The sequence below is a fragment of the Sturnus vulgaris genome, chromosome 6 (assembly GCF_052056855.1).
Source record: "Sturnus vulgaris isolate bStuVul1 chromosome 6, bStuVul1.hap1, whole genome shotgun sequence".
In the NCBI taxonomy this organism is placed as follows: Eukaryota; Metazoa; Chordata; class Aves; order Passeriformes; family Sturnidae; genus Sturnus; species Sturnus vulgaris.
The window spans coordinates 7,285,658-7,304,632 of record NC_142248.1 but is presented as its reverse complement, the minus strand read 5'-3'; the positions used below and the strand labels follow the sequence as shown (position 1 = coordinate 7,304,632).

Genomic DNA, 18,975 nt, shown 5'->3' with positions numbered 1-18,975 from the left:
ACAAAATAGGCACACACATTTATAATGAAAGAATTTTGGCCGGAGCTAAATAAAGTTGGATTCTGCTCTCAGTTACAGCAGCAAAAACTGAATAGGAGTTCTGATGCCAGTAACATAATTTTGGATTTGTTCCTGAACACTGAGCAAATCTCCAGCCCTCAGTCTTCCCTCCTTTATGTTCACAGGAGCTTTCTACTGAGGCTATGCATTAGTTTATATCTCTCATTTCATCTTTCTTTCAGCACGTAAAATCCCAGACTCAAAGGTGAATTTGGAAGTAGTCGTCAAGAAACAGATGGATCCAAAGAAGATGTAGAACTCAAAGGATGATTTTGTCTATACAGAACTCAGCATATAAATGTTAGTTGAACTTGGTGAATATAATTTCCAAGTTTATTTCAAAGGTTTCCACTACTCTGAGGAAAGCTGGCTTTGGTCATCCCTTCCTTCTTACATTGTGTTCCCTTGTCATCTTTTGAAATACTTCACTGTTTCACAGGAGCTTTTCTCAGTCTAAGACGTTGCATCTTTGAACAGGGCAGGCACAAAGTAGAAACAATTGCCTTTTCTTCCTTTGGTACCAGAGTGAAACTTTCCAAACTACTGCATTTGCTACCCAGACTGTGGGTTTGACAGTCCTGAGGAGTGGAGTTTCCTGTGGAGCAGAGTTCTGTATTGAAAAGCAGTGAGTCTTCAGAAATCTGGAAAGAAAGCTTTACCAGAGAAACCTTCTCTTGCTGCATCTCATCTTTCAGGGAACTCCAGCTATTCAATGTTTTATCCTTTCTCAATTGATTTTTTTGTCATTTCAATGAACAGCTACTTTGGAGACAGCACTTACTTCTTTGTGTTTTAATCTAGTTTAAGTCAATTCCCTGATCCCAACACACCAATGATATAATATTTATTGTCTGCTCATTGCAGGTTGATTTCAAAGGCTTCCAATATTGTGAATCTTCTGTTTCAGCCATATCATCTTTCCTATTCTTTTTCTTAATTCCTTATTTCCATTGGTTCTCTATCATACCAAAACGCCATATTTAAATCTCTTTTGCATTGTCCCTTTCTCTAATAGTGCCCTGACAACTGCTGTTGCCAAATCCCATATTAATTTTCGGTTTATTTTTAAACTCGCTGGAGATTTTGAACTTCAACATTTCTGACCCTAATTAAATGACTTTAATAAAGCCATCCACATATGAAAATGTGCTAAGTGATTTATCTCAGGAGCATTATGCAGCTGCAGCACTTCCTCTTTTTCTCCAGACAGAGTCCTAAACCAACAATCCCAAGAGGGCTACAGCCCTCTGACAGCCAAAATATAAATCCAGATTCTGGAGAATGTAAATGGATGGAATTTTGTGAGCACAATTCTTATAGGGAATGTTTTTGAGATTTTAGGATATATCTGTATTTTAATTAATATCATTGTACTACAGTCTCTTCTGGAAGAAGGGCAAAAAAGCACAGTTTTAATGAGCTCCCATAGGTTATTTTCCAGGTAAGTGTTAATGTCCAGAGAGAAAATTCATCAGATTAAGTCAAGGGAATCATAATAAAATGTCTGATTAATGGATCTGATTTTGTGCAACAGGGAAGCGCAGCTGTTATATGTGAAGAACCTGTAAAAGAGACTTAAAGATAGAATCCTGCTTTATGCAGGATTGAAAGCCACTCTGACAGTAGCAGGGAAACAGGAAAGAGGTATCAAGCTGAGTTTAGGAGATGCATATGAATGGAAAGGTAAGAGAGATTACAATGATGAGATCAAGAAGTGAAGTACTGGGAGGAGGATGATGATGTGTTTGAAGAAGCTTTTACTAAGATCTGAAGATGAGGAAAACAGGAGTGAAGTTGAGGGGAAAGACAATTAAGGTTGATGAAAAGCACCATCTGTCTTTTTGTATGTTGGTTTACTTGAAACACATATTTTCACTTAAATATTGTTTTATGTTTTCCTCAGATTTTCCAAGGTAAAATATTTTTCAACAGAAATTGGAACAGAGTTATATTCTTTAAAAAACATACTCCATTTTAGTTGAAAAAAAGGAGAGAGTTTCTGTAAATATCGTTACTAAAACCAGTATGGATATCTTTTCGCAACAGAAAAAAATGGTTTGAAAACCAGAAATAATTAAACCTTTTCAAAGAGTGAAGAAAAGTGCCTTAGCTATACAAGGGAAGAAAGTAATTGGAGCACTCGGAGCAGAACTTTGGTCTGGATGTTGGCCATAGGTATATGGTCCTCTTGCTCACTGCAAGCAAACATTCAAAAGTCCTTGTTCTCCTGCAGCAAGAGGACAGAGGTGACTTTGTTACATTGCTAATAACTGGAGATTTATCTGTATTTCACTTGGGAGAAGCTTTTGGTTTTGAACCAAATGCCTGTCTGAGCATTCTTCAATTACAAAGGGGTTAATGTGCCTGAGCAGCAGGATTGACACACCTAAGGACAGACCACAGCACTTGTGGTTTGCAATGTCAGGTTCAATACTGGCGTGCATAAAGTATTATTACCAGGCAGCTGCTTGCTGATGTGGCTAATTGTCTGACTAACAATTTGTTTGCTAACAGCAAAGCACAGAACTCAGAAGTAAGAGATGGAAGGATCCCTGTGGCAAAGTAATAATTTATCCAAATCAGTCAGTTGTGTCTACATGAAGAATCAAGATCACAACTCATATTTTAATTTGTTGTGTCTCCTTCAAAAACTGCTCTATTTTAATATATGTTTCTGTATAAAATATATGATACATTTTGAAGTCAGCTTTGTTTTGCATTTCATTGCTGTTTATTACATCTGATCAATATATTTCTGATTCTAGTTCAGTGAAAATCTCAGGTGTGTCAGTCTAAACAAAGAAATTTAGCCTAAACACAGGAGTAAAACTTAACAAAATTGTGTCTGGAAAACAAGGTTTTAACATTGTCCACCTGCTGACAATCTCTTGCCATAGGTGAAAGATAGATTTTCCCTCAGTCCTCTCAGTTCTGATTAACCTTAGTTTGTCTGGAGTGTCTCTATTCACTTTAAAAATAGAGGGGCAATAACTGCAAAATCCAAGGTGTTCAGAGCCTGGGGATTGAAGGTAATGTCTGTTGTTCCAGAGACCAACCGAGGAACATGGAGATCTCTATCAGCGTCTTCTTCCCTTACCCTTTACCTGTCTTCTTAATGTTTAACCAGAGTTTCAGGATTTAAAAAAAAACTTAATGATCAAGCACAATATTTCTGAAGCAAACTGCCTGGAAGATTCATAATGCCACCAATTCACACCCAAAATATATAATTTAGATTCTTATGAAGCTTTCTTAAACAAGTTATATAAAGCATCTGATGGGTCAAAATCATCATAACTTAAATATTCTTGCTTATTCCTTGCTTTTCTTCTGAATAGAATGATTTTTTAATTCCCCCTTCCTGACCTTCATTCCTCTATCTGCTTCTATAATTTCTACAGGAGTTATGATTTGTTTTGTGAACTGTCTTTGTCTGGGCTTCTTCTGTCTTGAGTGCATTTTGTTTTGGCTTGCTGTGTTGCCTAAACCATTCCTTGTTCTTTGATGATATTAACAAATTGTGCTGCCTCACTGGATTGACTTTTGTCCTCACTTATTTCAGAGAGCCTCTTGGATTGAAATCTCCAAGCCCATCACAACTGCCATTGTAAATCAAGCTGACAGTCAATTACAAGATGGACTATGTATTCGAACAAGGCCAGCTTTGAAAGCCCAGCTATTTCTAATACACTTACAGACCTGCAAATGCTCTTTGTTTGCACGACACAGGGATGCAGGACACAGGGATGCCCACTACATATGAATGGCTGGTGCTGGGGTGCCGTGTAAAAAATCAGCAGCACTTTAAGAGAACTCAGAGGAGTTTAGTCAAAACAATAAAGAAAAGTGTTACCTGCCTCCCAAGGAATAAATCTTAGTTGTTAGGATACTATTTTTATGAAGCTTTATTGTATCTGATGCATTAACACTTGCACTGCTGACAGAGAGCAGACAGGCTGGGATGTACCAAGGAATCAGAAACAGCTGGACACACTGGAGTGAGTACATGGGAAACTTGTGATCCATGAAGAGATGCACAATAACGCACCTTGCACTACTTTTAGTTCTAGTAGAAAAATATTACAGCAAGACAGTTTGTGACATGGGTGTATGTGTCTGTGAGTAAATTCCAGTTAGTACTTGGCATAGTTTAATTCCTCTCCATTTGGCAATTCATCTGGTGTTCTCCCTTCTGTCATATTTCTCAGAATAAAGTTGAAGGGGCTGTCTTCAAGTGTGTAAAAAAGAGGGAGCTTAGGCTGCACAATGGCCATGTTCCTAATGCATAAGAAATGAAAGCAGTTCTGTTAGATTTGCCATTCTGTTATGGTCATGGAAAATCTGCAGAAGTGTGGAGACAGCACTGGCTGGATAATCCTGCAGAAAGCATACCATGATACTCAGTATGGGCTTTCCTCATGAGAGCTGCTCCACTGGGGTGGTGTGTATAACTCTGTATAATCTTGTATTGAAAAAGGTCTGACAAAAGCAAGCAAAACAGCCTTTACTTCTGGGAGGATGCAGTCAGTCTGGCCCAGGTGTGGTGGAACATACAAAATGAGTACTCTGTGTGGGTCTCTATGTCAGTCTTCCAGTTTATGGTGCCAATAAATTGCTGGCTTGGTTTGAACAATAATAAGAATAACATACAATAATCTAAAGAGAGAATGGTTTGTGAGCTGATGGGGGAAAGACGAGATTTATTTTCAAAAAATGTGACTGTTGAAGCAGTTGAGGAATATCTTCTTGCCTTGGGAACCAACATATATTCTATGACTCAAAGACCTGGACTAGAAATAAAGACAGAAGTCACAACTTACATGGTATGCTTATGTTACAAGCAATACTCTCTCCCTTGCCTGCAGGAACTTTAACAGCACAAGGCAAAGCTCAGGAAATGATGTTGTGAAGAGTGTACCAGGATTAGCAGGGAACAGGCCTGTCCCCATCTGCTTCTATGGCCCCTGCTGCTCTCTAAGAACATACTGTCTCTCTATTGGCTTAGTCTGGGGCAGAAGAAAAAAGAAAAACAACATGGTGTTCAAACTTGGTAAACTGCAGTAGATGCAGATAGTGAAATGGCCAAGTGCTGCTCTTCAGGTACTCTACCACTGACCTGTCTACCCTCTCCAAGCTGGTAGGAGAGGGATTAATTGAGATTCCTGTTTCACATCAATTCTTTAAAGCCCTCTTCACCATCTTGGCAAGCCTATGACTCAAGATCCTCTTCCTTTTCTGTGACAGGTGGACCCCATCTGTCCCCTCAGTGGACCAGGTTTCTCAGAACAATTCCCATGGTCTCAGTAGGCAAACACCTCAGTAGGCTGTTGCATCAGTCCTATAATCCTTTATTGAATTTTCAGTACTGACTGACCCTTTCAAACTCCTTTCCTTTGATTGGCAGGACTGATGAAAAAACTACCTGCGCTCCAGAGTCCTTTGCCACCACTCTCGGAGCCCTGTAACCCTTGACCCACCTCATATTGCTCCTGGCTGTGTCACTGGCACCCACAGGAAGCAAGAGCAGTGGGTAATAGTCTGGACTGTACCAGGCTCAATGGTTTCTCAGTGACAACCCTGACAGAAGCCTCTGCATCACACCTCTCTAGAGAGTGTGTCAGGTCAGCAAGTGGGTATGCAGCTCTCAGAGGACAGTTGTCTACTTCTTCCACCCATTGCCTTTTCTTAGCTGTGGTGATTATTACACGAGGAGATCACACTGCCTTACTTAGCTCCAGTCTCTTCTGATGTGATGAGTCTTTCCTCGTGTCTGCAGAGCAGAATCAAACGATTCTGCAAGGGCACTTTGGGCTTCAGGGGAATTCTTTTCCTCCTGCAGGTCCTTGGTTGGAAGCTTGCAGTTTTGTGTGTTATTGTGCATGCCCATGAAGGAGGTTTTGGCGGTGGGCTGATTCCACTTCAAGACGGTGCTTGGAACCAGCTAACCAGTTCCTTCCCAGCCTTCCTGATGCTGTGCAGCTCTCTCACTGCCTCCTGCAGCTCAGCCACTTGCCACACAAAGTGGGGGACAGAGTGTTTCTCCTGCCTCCACATTCTTGGCAGCTGGCAGCTTTGTCTGTTGATGAGATTGTCACCAAAACTACGGAAAAACAAAAACTCCCCAACAACAATTTTTAGTGTTAGAGAATTAAGACATTACTTTATTCTGGCTGGGATGTCTTTCTGGCCAGGAAGTGCAACAGAAATAATTTCATCTACACATTGCCTGGGTTGTGCAGAGAAAGTCATTCCATCACAAATGCTCTTTACTAGATCTTTCACATACTTATTCAGTCAAAACCCAGAGAAATTCATTGGTTCAATGTTTATTGGTCCCAAGTTACACAGGTCTTAGTACTTGGTTTCTTACTGGTTCTTGACCCCTTCGCCTTTGATGTTAATTAGGTTCTCATTCTTTGGTCTCTTATCTGTCTTTTCCAGGTGTCTCCATGCCAGGCTGATGTTTGATGCTCGTTAATGGTTGTTATCTTTTGTGTATTGTCTGTACTTCCCAGTCTGTTGAGAGGTTAAGCTCGTTGGGCCTGGAGTGGTGAAACTCTCCTTTGAAAAGAAACTTCAATTCCTTTGCCCCTGGCCAAAGGCGAACAGAACCCTGACTAAAGTTATATAAAAAATTTAAATTCTGTGTCATTCCCAACAAGATGAGGCTGAAGTGAGAATGACCTGTTTGTTGCTACTAGTCACAAGAGGCATGATAACAAACTGTCCCTGCCAGCTACTCGGCATCACCTACCTATTGTGTGTAGTTCTTTGTCTTTCACTCAGCTGTAACTTGAATTTGGGCTATATGTTCTCTCGTGTGGATAAAAGAAAGACTCACTGTTCTTGGACCAACAGTAGTTCTTCCAAACTTGCCTCAGGTAGAAGTTGTACATTGCACATTTTATTCTGGCAAGGTTACTGCAGGCACTGCAGTCTTGCAGGTTATCAGAGTCAATTCTCAGGATAGGTGTGTACTCCATGCTATGATTGTGCCAACATCTCACCTAAAAGCTCACAATGAGCTGGGGCAGGGCTGGGGGTTGCACCCATAAATCCTCCCAGAAGAGGAGACAAAGTATCCTGCTACTGCTATTCCAGCAATGCTGCAAAGAGCTGTAGTGGCCCTAGATCTGTCTCAGGTGTTGAAATATTCCTAGTGAAGAAATGCCCATCACTCCAGAGGCCATAGAATATGCTTTAAGCAACTTTGAGAATTCACTCTTTTTTCGACCCTGTTTTAGAGAAGAAACATCAGACCTGTGGCGTGGGTGATAGTGGGGGCTTCAGACAAAGTTTATTAGAGAAGTCCCTTTGCACCATGAGGTGCAGAGAGGATGCCCTGCACTGTAAACTCCTTCTCAGAGAGGAGTCTGGGGATAGCTGAATCCAATATTAGCCCTAGAGTGTCAATGGATTAAGTAAAGATGGGAAATCAGATATGTCTATAAAATAAATTATTTATTACGACAAATTATTAGACCAAAATATTAATCTAAATTAATTGCTACACAGTGTAAAAGCTAAAACTACTTTTAGTGTATAGTATAGTATAGTATAATGCACTATATCAAAGCAATAATACTAAAGCTATCAAAAAGAAGTAATTATTAAGCAGAGATTGATGTACCTCACTATATTAATGCTTGTGTCCAGATCTCTTTCACTCAGCCTTGAGGAGTATCCTTGAAGGGTTGTCCCCACTTCAAGGGAGAAAACTCCATACACACTCTCCAGAAAGGAATATGTCAGAAGAACCGATCATATGAAAGTGGATTGGACTTTTATGGTGTAAAGTGATATGACTGCCAGTCATATTGATTTTGTTCATCCTGCAGTTTTGGTGACAATTTGTCTCCAAGTCAGCCTGGCAGTTTATCTGCCAAATCTTTGTTTCACCATCAGGATATTAATATTGGGAGTTGATACATCAGATTGATTTTAGTAGAATTCAACACCAAACTCAGCATGACACCCCCCTGTCAGTCCACCACTTATAGCCTTGCAAATAGGGTATTGTCTGAGTTGTTTGACCCCATTCCAGGGCAGAGCTTCCTGCTACAACCAGCAAAGAAAGTCTGCTCTATATGCTGCAAACTGCTTATGTACTTTGTTATAAGACTCACACAACAAACAGCAACTATACAAGTGGATCAGAAAGTCCAGTTTTTGAAGAGGGCGTAAATATTACACCCTGGAAATATTACTTTCATTGTTTGACATCCCAGAAGGTATGCCAGTAAGCCAGAATGAGATCAGATAATAAAGGGATGAAGAAAATAACTTATTATGAAAAAGGGAGGAAGTATATGCAGACTCATTCTGGAATCTTTCTGCAGTGGTAGCATATTGTAGTTAAAAACAAGGAATGTGAGAAATACACATGCCTCTATGTAGAGTTCCAGGTATTTGTACCTGTTACCTTATATTTTCTTGTCTTCATATATGTTTTTGATAAAATTCGTAAATTTCATTTTTTCCTTACCTGAGTATTTTATGGCTCCAGCACTGTTCTCCATCTTCACCTTATGTTAAGTTTTTCTTCCTGTCTTTGGTCATTAGCATAAAATCACAGATACAGCATTCTGGGGCAATTAATGCTAACCAATCCTTTGGCACTTGCTCTGACATTCTTCTCCAGGTGCTTTTATATACCCACATTTCTATTCACATGTCATTTATACCAACATGAATATTTCCAATGTTAATAATTCTGTAACAGGTTTCTTGGATGAAGGGCAAAATCAGTCACTTTAAAAGTATACAGTACCAAAGAGTGAAATTCATTTTTTTGCAGAGAGCCACTGCAAGCTTTAGCTACCACTCAAGTCCCAATGTCATGACAGGAGAACTCGCTGAGAGTTAAGCAGAAAGAAAAGTGAGATTCATTCCATAGCCCTACTTTGGCTGTCAGATCTCAGCCTGGAGGAGGCAGAGCCACAGTTACTCCTAAGTATGACTGAGAAGTGAGAAAGAAAAGAGCTTTCACATTTAGTTGACAGAACTCCTGGTGCTGTGGCATGGCTGTGACAAGACTGCTGCAAAGTGCATTGTCATGTGGGATATGAGGATGGTCTCTTCGTGCTTGCTGCAGCTTCTGAGCTATTTGAAGCCTTCTCTTGAACTACCTCTGCATTATTCCCTTCACTTCAATTGCCAGTTTTAATGAATATCACCTAGTATCATGCTGGGGAGGAGAAGTCAGTGAAAACAGTATGTTTGCAAATTTGATCTAAAGTTTCAGTCAGTTCATAACATGGGCCATCTGGCATCCATCTCATGGGATTATTTTATGTGCTTGTGATTTACAGACCTCTTAGATGTCTAAATATTGTGTTAGTTAAACTTCCTTAAACAAAGAGATATTTACAGGTACCTAGAGCTTAAAGCAGGCCAGTGTAAAACAGCACCTTATACTGGCATTGAATTTTTCAGAAGTTTAAATTATATATATGCTTAAGAGCTTTTAAAGACCATTTTTTTAAGGAATAGAGAAGATACATGCCCAGATTTCTTTTCCTGTTCTTGGTTATTTTATCTACATCCCACTTTATTTTCTACATTAGCAATACTAATAAAAGCAAATCCAGCATCCTTTTGTATAATAAAATTTTTGATCAATCTTCATGGAAAAGTGACCCTAAATTCATACTGAGTTCTTTTTCCTCCCTTGTACTTGTGTAAGGCACGCTGTTCATGGAGTGGGTGTGCTGGGAAAGCAGTGGTGCTGTCTATGATGCTGGAGTAGGCGAGCAGGCAATAAATCCCATGGAAGGAAGGTAGAATCCAAAAATCTATCCCCTTTACTGCAGGAGAATGAATCTTTTGGACAAAAGAAGAAATGTAGGTCTTTCTCCATGATCTTTTGATCTTCACCTATTCTTGAATAGTGCTGCCACTATTTTGCCACAGGCTTTTTTCTTTCCACCCTCAGCAAGTAGAAATGGATTGTGATCTTTGAGAGTCTATCTCCTATGCCCCCATCGTTTGTCAAATACATCAAGCTCAGGACCTAGTAAGAATTATTTTCAAATTTACAATTAAGTGTTAAATTGATTTTTAATCCCCTAGTCTTTTGCAATCTCACCTGAATTTGCCATAAATTGAATGGATCACTTGATGTTAGACAAGGCTCACTACTTGGAATGAGCAACTGTACACTTGCTCAACTCAAGGCCTCTTTTAGTACAGCACCACCATTCTGATACTCTTTGTAGGACTAAGCAACAGAGAGACATGGAGCTCAATTTCTGAACAAGAAGAAACCCACTCCAAATAATTACACAGAAATTGTGAACTATGTATCCTTCAATCTATTTCACTAATTTTCACCTAGAGATAAATGGATATAGGTATCCATTTACTCCTGAGGGTTCTCTGACTAGTTCCCTTTCATGACTGTTAACTTTATCTGAAACACCAGAATCGATGTATAGGGAAGGAAGAGGGAAAAAGCAAAACCAAAAATCCCATTCTACCTCAAAACTGACAGACAATTTCTTGATGTATTTTTTCTCTTTCTGTGTAATTATTCCATTTCAGAAGTATGGAAGTATCAGAAATTTCAGTTAAAGTATTCAGCTATCATGATTATTAAAAGACATGGGTGGGAGTTTTTTGTAGCTTGATTTTGGTTTGGTTTTTTCATTTTTAAAATTTTGCACAGAGCCATTTTAGCTGAAGGAAGGTATGATATGCTTTAAAATTAGATATCCCTTGAAGGAATTGGCTGCTCTAAAGATCAGGAAACCAATGTTATTTTTTCACACGACAAGGTGACTTTTTATTGTGTATTTTAGATAATTCAGCAGTTTGTGATAATATTGTAAATTATTGTGTTTCATTTTCGAGGCTTTATATTAAATGGATAAACATTTCTTTGCAAGCAAACGCCTCTCCAGTTTCAAAGCTTTTTCTCCTTGTTCTTTATGGCAATGTATTTCAATTAGAAGAGCTCTTATGACTCTATTTTTTTTTCTCCTGACTTTTGCTGTGAATGATTTTCCCTATGGAGGTAGCAGCACAAATTCTTTCTGTCCCATACTGGAAAAGGACATAAGACATAGACCTTGAGCTCCAGGTATGGAGGCAGGGGTGCTTAAACTCACTCTCCCATTCACAAAAACCAGGAACATCTCAACTTTATCAACTGAGTCAACTGAACATTGCAGTTGCTTGTGCAAAGTATCTTTACACCAGTGTACATTTACTGTTTAATAAGTGGTTTCTTAGATATGGACGACAGATACAGAAGATACAGAAAGTTGTGTCCCAAAAGGATGGACACACAGTATTTGTGTTTCAAAACCAGTTCATCTTTTCTGCAACACTGCTTTTAAGATTCAGGTACTTACAGTGACAAACAGTGAAGGCACCAGCTGTTTTGTGTATGAACTGGTAAAGAATGTGAAGTGCTGGGTGGGCATTATCTGGAGAGGCAAAAGAGAGGTGCACTAAAGCCATTCTATGTTTACAGAATTCACTTTGCACAAAAGCTGTGACTCACATGCCTTAAAAATGCTTTTCACTGAGATCCTGAACAGCAGAAATCTCACCTTCATGGCACTGGAGCATGGGACTGAGGTCTCTGCACATACTCACTAAGTAGGTTCTTACACACAAGTAGGATAGTAACTCTGCCTGGAGATATGGTTTTTGTCCTGAAAGCAGTGTGATCAGCTTAGCAAGAAGCTCTGTACAAGTTGTAGGTAATTGTCTCTGGACCTGAGCTGGACTGAAGTGCCTGAGGAGCTCTTTGCATGTGTATCTCTGATGGATGGTGCAATACAGTCAGGATGGAAAGCTATTGTAAGAATGAACAAAATCTTCCACCCTGTGCTCAGAAAAAATTTGATGTATTAGAGACACAGTCTACTTATGAAGTTCCTGATCATTCCTTCTGAATTTCTAAACTTATATTGCAGCACTTACTCATGGATAAATTAGGTGATACCTGGTGTATAGAGACCAAAGGCTCTGATGAGCAGGAGACTGTAGAGATGGGGATTTGTGCTGTCATCTTGGGTCCTGGACCTGCACACAGCCTGGCAGATCTTCAACCCTAGGGCAGGCAGGGAGCTAAGGAGACAAAAAAGGGTATTTTTACTGTGATATATACCTGGCATACATAAAATACCATATAAATTATCATCTCCTTTGAAAGGATAGATGCTGACAGCCTGTATTAAAGAAAATGATTTACCTATCAGAATAGATAACAGTAAATGCCTTGCAGAGAGCTGAACAGCTCCAGGTCTAAAGATACTGCAGCTATAATAGAGGGATGAAAATGCATGAGGTATGTTAATTGAGCAACAAATGAAATGTATGATTAAATGAAGAGGTAACCTTTCTAAGGTAGTCCCTCTTAAAGTGTGTTACTTTGCATTATGCCTTTGGCTTTTCTACACTAGAAAAATAAGCTGAAGTAAGGTCATGTTGGGTTCAGTTAACTCTGACCTAAAGATGACTGCTTTGCTAGTATAGTTGTGCTGCAATGTTTTATGTCTCAAATGAGCAGGTCAAGGGGTAGCCTTGACTCCCTGCAGACTCAGAATGATCACAGAAACAGTGTTTTCAACCACCTGTGCCTCTGCCTTTCCCACTGCCTGCACATACCTCTGCAATCTGTCACATTGTGACGGGCAGCAGGCGCTTGGGTGAAGTACATGACTGTGAGCAAGAACAACAGCAGGTGGTTAATTCACACTCCTGAGATTCCTCCCAGAAGAATTGGGGCATGGCTAGGAAATATGTAGGGAAATCCCCAGTCTATTTCACCCTGCTTATGGTCAGAAAAAGTTTGTGAAAATTGGCAGCTGGGAAGCTATTCATATGCCCAGAATCTACAGTATTGAAGAATAAGGGACTGGCTGAGAACATTGCTTCCCTTCTTGATGATCTGATATTATGGGTAGTGTGAATGTATAGTTTTTTTGGCAGACAGTTGACTTATGGCTTTCTGAGTCCTCCTTTGATTGCTTTCTGCCTCTGTAAAGGAATTTTTGCCATTTGCTGTTCAAATTTAATTAATGCCCGTAAATGGACCACTCATAGCCTGTCTTCCCCCTAGTTTGGAAGGAATTTTTCTTCCTTCTTCAAGTGAGATCCTCTGTAACTCTATGGATCATATGTGCTTCCCCATGCCTGAATGGGTAACTGCTGAGATCCCCTGAATATTGCTGGTGTAAGTTCAGGCCTGCTCTTCTCTGATCAGCCATCTATAGGGACTGCTGTACCTGCTCCTACAGAGTCCACCATTTGCCATTTGCCTCAGTGCATGGGTAACTCAGTGAATTCCAGCTATTTCCATGCCCACGTTTGGACACTGCAGCTCATCTTATGTCTGGCATTTCTTGTTCTTCCTAAGTATATGTGCTCACACACTCCCCAGGCACTCTGTGATAAGACTGAGGAGGATTAAAGTAACTCAATCTGCAAATCCAGCTGTGATCCCGAGGAAGAGCCAAGCCAGATAAGCCTAGCAGTCTCCACGCTCTGTGATACGAGGCAGGCACCCTCTGTAGTAGGTTTAAAAAGACACTGGCAGTGAGGTGGCAGGGCCACTGCTTCATGCAGATAAATACTCATATCTTGCAACTCTACAAAGACTTGTACATGATCTCTCTCCTCCACAAATCACAATTGCATTTACTCTGCCTTGCCTCTGCTGTGTTCCACATCCCAGTATCCCTTTTAGCCTTGCCAGGAGTGGACCCACTCAGAAGCAGCTGGGCAGCCTTGGGGAGTTCAGAGCACCAGGAATGTGGTGAATGCTGGTGTGGTCGGTCATGCAGAGTTCACCGACTTCTTCTGACTGCTGTGACTCATATTTAAGCTGCACCAAGGTCAGTCAGGGGAGCTCAGATGGAAGAAAAAGAAGATCAGACTGAAGGCAGTAAAAATTATTTGGGAGCTGTCCTTTGAGTATATATGAGGACTTTAATTTACAGCCAGTAAGTGGAGCTAAAGCTCCATGAGAGGTTATTTCTTTAAAAACCATATGGTTAAAAATTGCTGATGGAACTTTTTTCTCCCCATTTCCTTGTATTTATTTAGTCCTTTTGTTGCACATAAACAGTCACACTGCTGGGAGCTCACGGTGTGAGCTCTTAACTTTTCTATTTCATTCCTTGAGTCATAGACAGAACACAGGATCTTTGCTGCATTGACTGTGCAGTTAGCTCTTTCCCATGTTGTTTGCTTTGCAATAGTTCTTCTCCTTGCTAATTTGACATAGAAATTTCCCCTGTCAGTTAAACACAAAATAATTGCATTTGTATATATGTGAGTAGTCATGTTTTCAAGGGGACTTTCATACTCTTATTAATCTAATTAAATTAATTTCCTCAGTGGCAATATTATGTCCAAGCTTTTGGGGAAAGCTATCCTTTGGCTACATTGTTGCTCAGTATTGCAATTCATGTACAATATCTAATGTTTGTATCTAGAATTTTGAGTTACATTCTTTTAGTGCCTCTGAACTTCCTCCCATAATTAGAAACATTTTGCAATTGCACTTATTGGTCTCCATTTTTGCCTGGTCTGAATCACTTTATTCATCTTGTATCCTGTTTAAAAATATTAACTCCTCATTTGAAAGATTTAGTCAGGAGAGTACTTAGACTTATGTGTACCTTTAAGTATTGGATCTATACAATAGATTCCAATGGGACTAGTTATAAAACCAAAGTTAGGAATGTGATGGATTGCTTCCTTGGATCAAGGTCATTAATACTTCACCTTGACTTATATGACTAAGAGCCCGGTTCAACAGTGGACAACCAGAGACTCAGGCAGTTCTGCAACGTTTATTTTTTCCAAATCCACTAGCAATAATACAACTACAAGTCCTTTGCTGAATAAACGCAGACCTTTTTCTTCCCCCTAACCTGGGCTATTGCTTGAAGCCATAAAATATATTTTATTGAGCTCAGCTCAATCTCTACTGATTTTGACAAACTCTTATTTCACTACTGCCATGGCTGGTCATTTAACTTGAGTTCTTGGCCTGTGTTCTTGGAAAATAATGATCATATAACAGCCCAGATCTATCATATGCATTTGCAGCAACTCACGTCTGACATTACCAGACCCATTGTCCATTGGATCTGGCTTTTAATTTATTAAATCTGTAAAATGAGCACCTGCTATCCTACAAAGTTGCAGTTTGATCCTTTAAGTGTATTTTGGTGACACGGGATGGGAAGGAGAGGTCTGTGGAGTGTTAAAGAAGACAATTTCTGGCACTTAGTTTTTCCTTAAAGTTGAGTCCCTTTCCACTGACAGTGGGGACAATATTTCAAAACCATTACACAAACACATGCACACTTGCTTGTATCCTTAAAATCTCTCTGATATGAACAAACATTTTTGGCATTAGAATAACACGAGCAAGCACCACAGCTGTTTGAGATGTGAGGGGATGGAAAAGAGGACTGGCATTGCAGGGTGAGATTCTGCCAAAGGCATTTTTACATGAGAATATTTTTCTGCTCATAAAATTGCTGTATTAAATCAAGTAAGAACCTGCCTATCCCTGCTGTGTGCTTCATCCACAGCTGTGCCTATAGCAACATAGACAAAGGACGTATGGGGGCATCTATTCCTTTGCCATTCACTGGACAGTGCCCCACAGTGACACCTGGGCAAGCTCAGTGAAGATGGCAGCAGGTTCAGGAATACCTTGCCAGAGTCAACAGAAGAACAGTAATAGATTTAGAAGGCCCTTGTTTGATGAGGCTATCTGAAGGAATAGTCTTTCAGGATAATTAAGTCAAAATATGAGGTGTTTTAGAAACACTAAAGTGATAGTATAAAAGCATTTGGGTCTGAAATCTTTGTTAGGCTGATTAGAAAGTATAATTTTATTTTGAGGATTAAAATTCTTTCTTTCTCATCCATTTCTGGAACTGAAGTAACCAAAATTATTTAGGGGTTAGTTTTCATGAAAGGATGGAATTATGTCAGGTATTACACTCTTTAAAAGTTTGCTTTATTTTCTCAACAGAGGCTTAAAGTCATGTCTATGCTTTTAATGCTTTCTGCCTTCCTGATATGGTTCATTTTCCCCTGGAAATTTCTAATACAAGCACCGGCTATGAACAATTGCTTTAAAATATGTTTTGACTTGTTCAGTACACCACTCAAGCCCTCAAACAAAACCTTTTCCCCTTAGACCAGTTTTATCTTCTTGAAAATGACTGTGCATTTAAGCTTTTTCCAATGGGAAAAGATGATTGGGGCATCATGTGATTGTCACTTCCATCACAGTTTTGTGCACTCAAAGCACTAGAAATACTCTGCCAGTTTTGGATTGACACTTCTATTGTCTTTAATGGCTGTTTGGGCAAGCATCAAAACCACTTCTTAAACTGCTGCTCCCACACCGTGAACCTTTGTCCCTTTTTGTCCCTTTTCAGACCATTTCACCTAAATCCAAGAAAAGGGTTGATTGCTACAAAGCGTGAGCCACTTGCAGCATGTACTCGTAACAAATGAGCATCTGTAGATAGTGGCAGGCAAAATGTCACCAGCCTCCAATGACTGGCATTCCTTCTGCCAAGGTACACCACTCACAGCCAAAGCTACTTGCTACCTGACAAGCCCAGGTTGTGCTTTTGCCAGTGCTGAGCCTACACTGGATCATTTGCTCTCAGCCTGACCTTGGACACTAGCAGCCTAGGACTGGGCAATTACAGCAGCCTTGCACTCACCCAGTGAGAAAATAATACCCAGTGGCAGAGTTAAGGAGCTGCTGGAATCTGGCAGAGCCTGATCAGAAGAGCTGGCCATAGCATGATGGTTCTGAGGATGAGGCCAAGGGTGTGAGGATTGCTATCTCCTACCTGCAGCAGGCTGAAAGGCAGCTCAACATTTAGGCCCACACTACTGGATGGAAAGAAGATGCTCATAATAAATTCCAGTTTTGAACAGACAACATCTTATTATTTTTAATGTACTGTCAGTAGAACACAAAACTCTTTACATAGCCAGGCAGTGTACTACCTTTTTCCTCTATGGATAAATCCCCTGGACTCAATTGCTCCAGTACATGCAGAGGCATAATTATTACCTTCTATTTCTGTGGTAAGAATTTGTAGACTCCTAGGATGCCAGGCCATTTTCTACTCGCTGCTCTATGAACACAATGACACACCATAGAGATGGTACAAAGGAAAACCTAGGGAATGGAGGACAGGAGGAACAGGAAGCTCTGATCCTATCCAGCAGCAGCATTCAGTGTATACCCTCCAAGCTAAATTTTAAACATTTTAGTCAAACAAGGTTTTATCAACATTATTCCATGCTTGGAAAGGCACCTCTACAAACATTTTGATTTTATGGATTGGGTTTAGGTCCTAAGGAGCAGATTGACATGCTTGAGGGATCATCATTCTCACAGGAGATCTGGCCTTGCCTCCACAGAAATCAGTGAGAGCTTGCTTTTCAGCTCACACTCTTGGGTAGCATCTTTTGAGAAAAGCCTCATACAAAACAGGAATAACATTAAGATAGTGAATTCCCCTAACCAAGAACCAGTAAATGTTGTATTAAGAAATGTTATGTTTTTATACTAGCTCAGGGGCCTAGGTGGCACTCAAGCCCAAACTGGTGGATTTGCATGATGTGTTGTGTTTGTTCACCTTTTCACTCTAGGTCATTGCACCATCTGGGCAATATAAGTAGGACAGCTAGAATAACAGGGTCTTAACCTGAGCAAGAAACGTAGATGTGACCAAACTTGCCCTTGAAATCTTAGCTGTCCTTTTATGCCTCACAGTGTGTGCTTTGATGATGCAGAGGTGGTACCTTTCCATATGGAGCCTCATTCACAGCACAGCATGGGTCCTGCTTGTGGTCTGAGCCAGGCTTAGCCAGGGCGTGAAATCATTTCGTGTGAGATGCCTTTGTTGTGTGTTGGAGATGTTAAACAATGTGCAGCCAATAAGATAAGGAGTGTCCAGAAGAGAAGGAAATTCTTGTGAGTTGGCAGATGCCTGATGTATTACAGACATAGGTGTTATGCTTGCTTCTCCATTGCTTTATCTATTGTGAAAAAAAATCTTTGTAAGAGATTTCTATTAGGAAGTTGGCAAGTCATTTAAAGCTTTTTTTTTAAACACAGCATGTGTGTGTTTCTCATTTTCTGGGTGCCTAGCTTCTAGCTTATTTTGGCCTCAAGCCATTGAACATGTTGAGGATAGAGACCAAGACTAAGAACTTAATTTCACATCCTCTGGGAAGCTCATGTACAGAGCTGGAGACTGGTAGGTGCATTTGCCATAACCCCTGTAGCTGAACTAATGTGCTGTAGCTTTCTTCACTAGCTGGGTTTTCCTATGAAGCACTGTGAGAGCTTGCCATTGAAAGCTGAGGAACCCAATTTATGCACAGCATTGACCAAATGGGCTTTTATATCAGTAGCCATGGGTGCCTGCACCAGAACTGCCAACTCCGTGGGCTGTGCACTCTGCCAGTTGGCCTAACTTGCTTGAATTCAACTTCAAGCACCTGTTTTTCATCCATGAGCTTTGGCTGAATGCAGAAAAAAGAAACTGAGCTGCTCCTCTGATTTTCACTGACAATAACTGAATGTGTAGTCTAAACTCTCCTTGAAGCACTTGAGCAAATGAAGAAACTTGATGGATACTTCCAAAAAGGTGCTGCACTACTCTCTAGAGCTATATCCAGCTTTTCTTTATCTTTGGAGAGAGGAGGAAAAAACCTGGCAGCCCATTTCAGTGTGAGTGAATGGGGAAGGAACTAATTTCAATCATATACAGTACTTTTTTATTTTTCCATTTAGGTGAAATTAAATGTGAATTATACATAGATGCTTATGAATCACAAGGAATATTTGCCACAGGCATGATTAAACTGCTCTGGCCAACTTTTCAACCACCTAGCCAAATA

At 40.2% G+C, this 18,975-nt stretch overlaps 1 protein-coding gene across 1 annotated transcript in view; it reads right to left on the bottom strand.

Moving 5' to 3' along the window:
* Positions 1 to 12,094, bottom strand: part of API5 (apoptosis inhibitor 5) — a 51,378-nt gene extending 39,284 nt beyond the window's left edge. Inside the window, exon 1 of the mRNA XM_088166811.1 lies at positions 12,014 to 12,094. Coding sequence (XP_088022937.1) covers positions 12,014 to 12,079 — 66 coding nt within the window. The 5' untranslated portion in view covers positions 12,080 to 12,094. The remainder of the gene's footprint in view (positions 1 to 12,013) is intronic.
* Between the last annotated feature and the right edge of the window lie 6,881 nt (positions 12,095 to 18,975).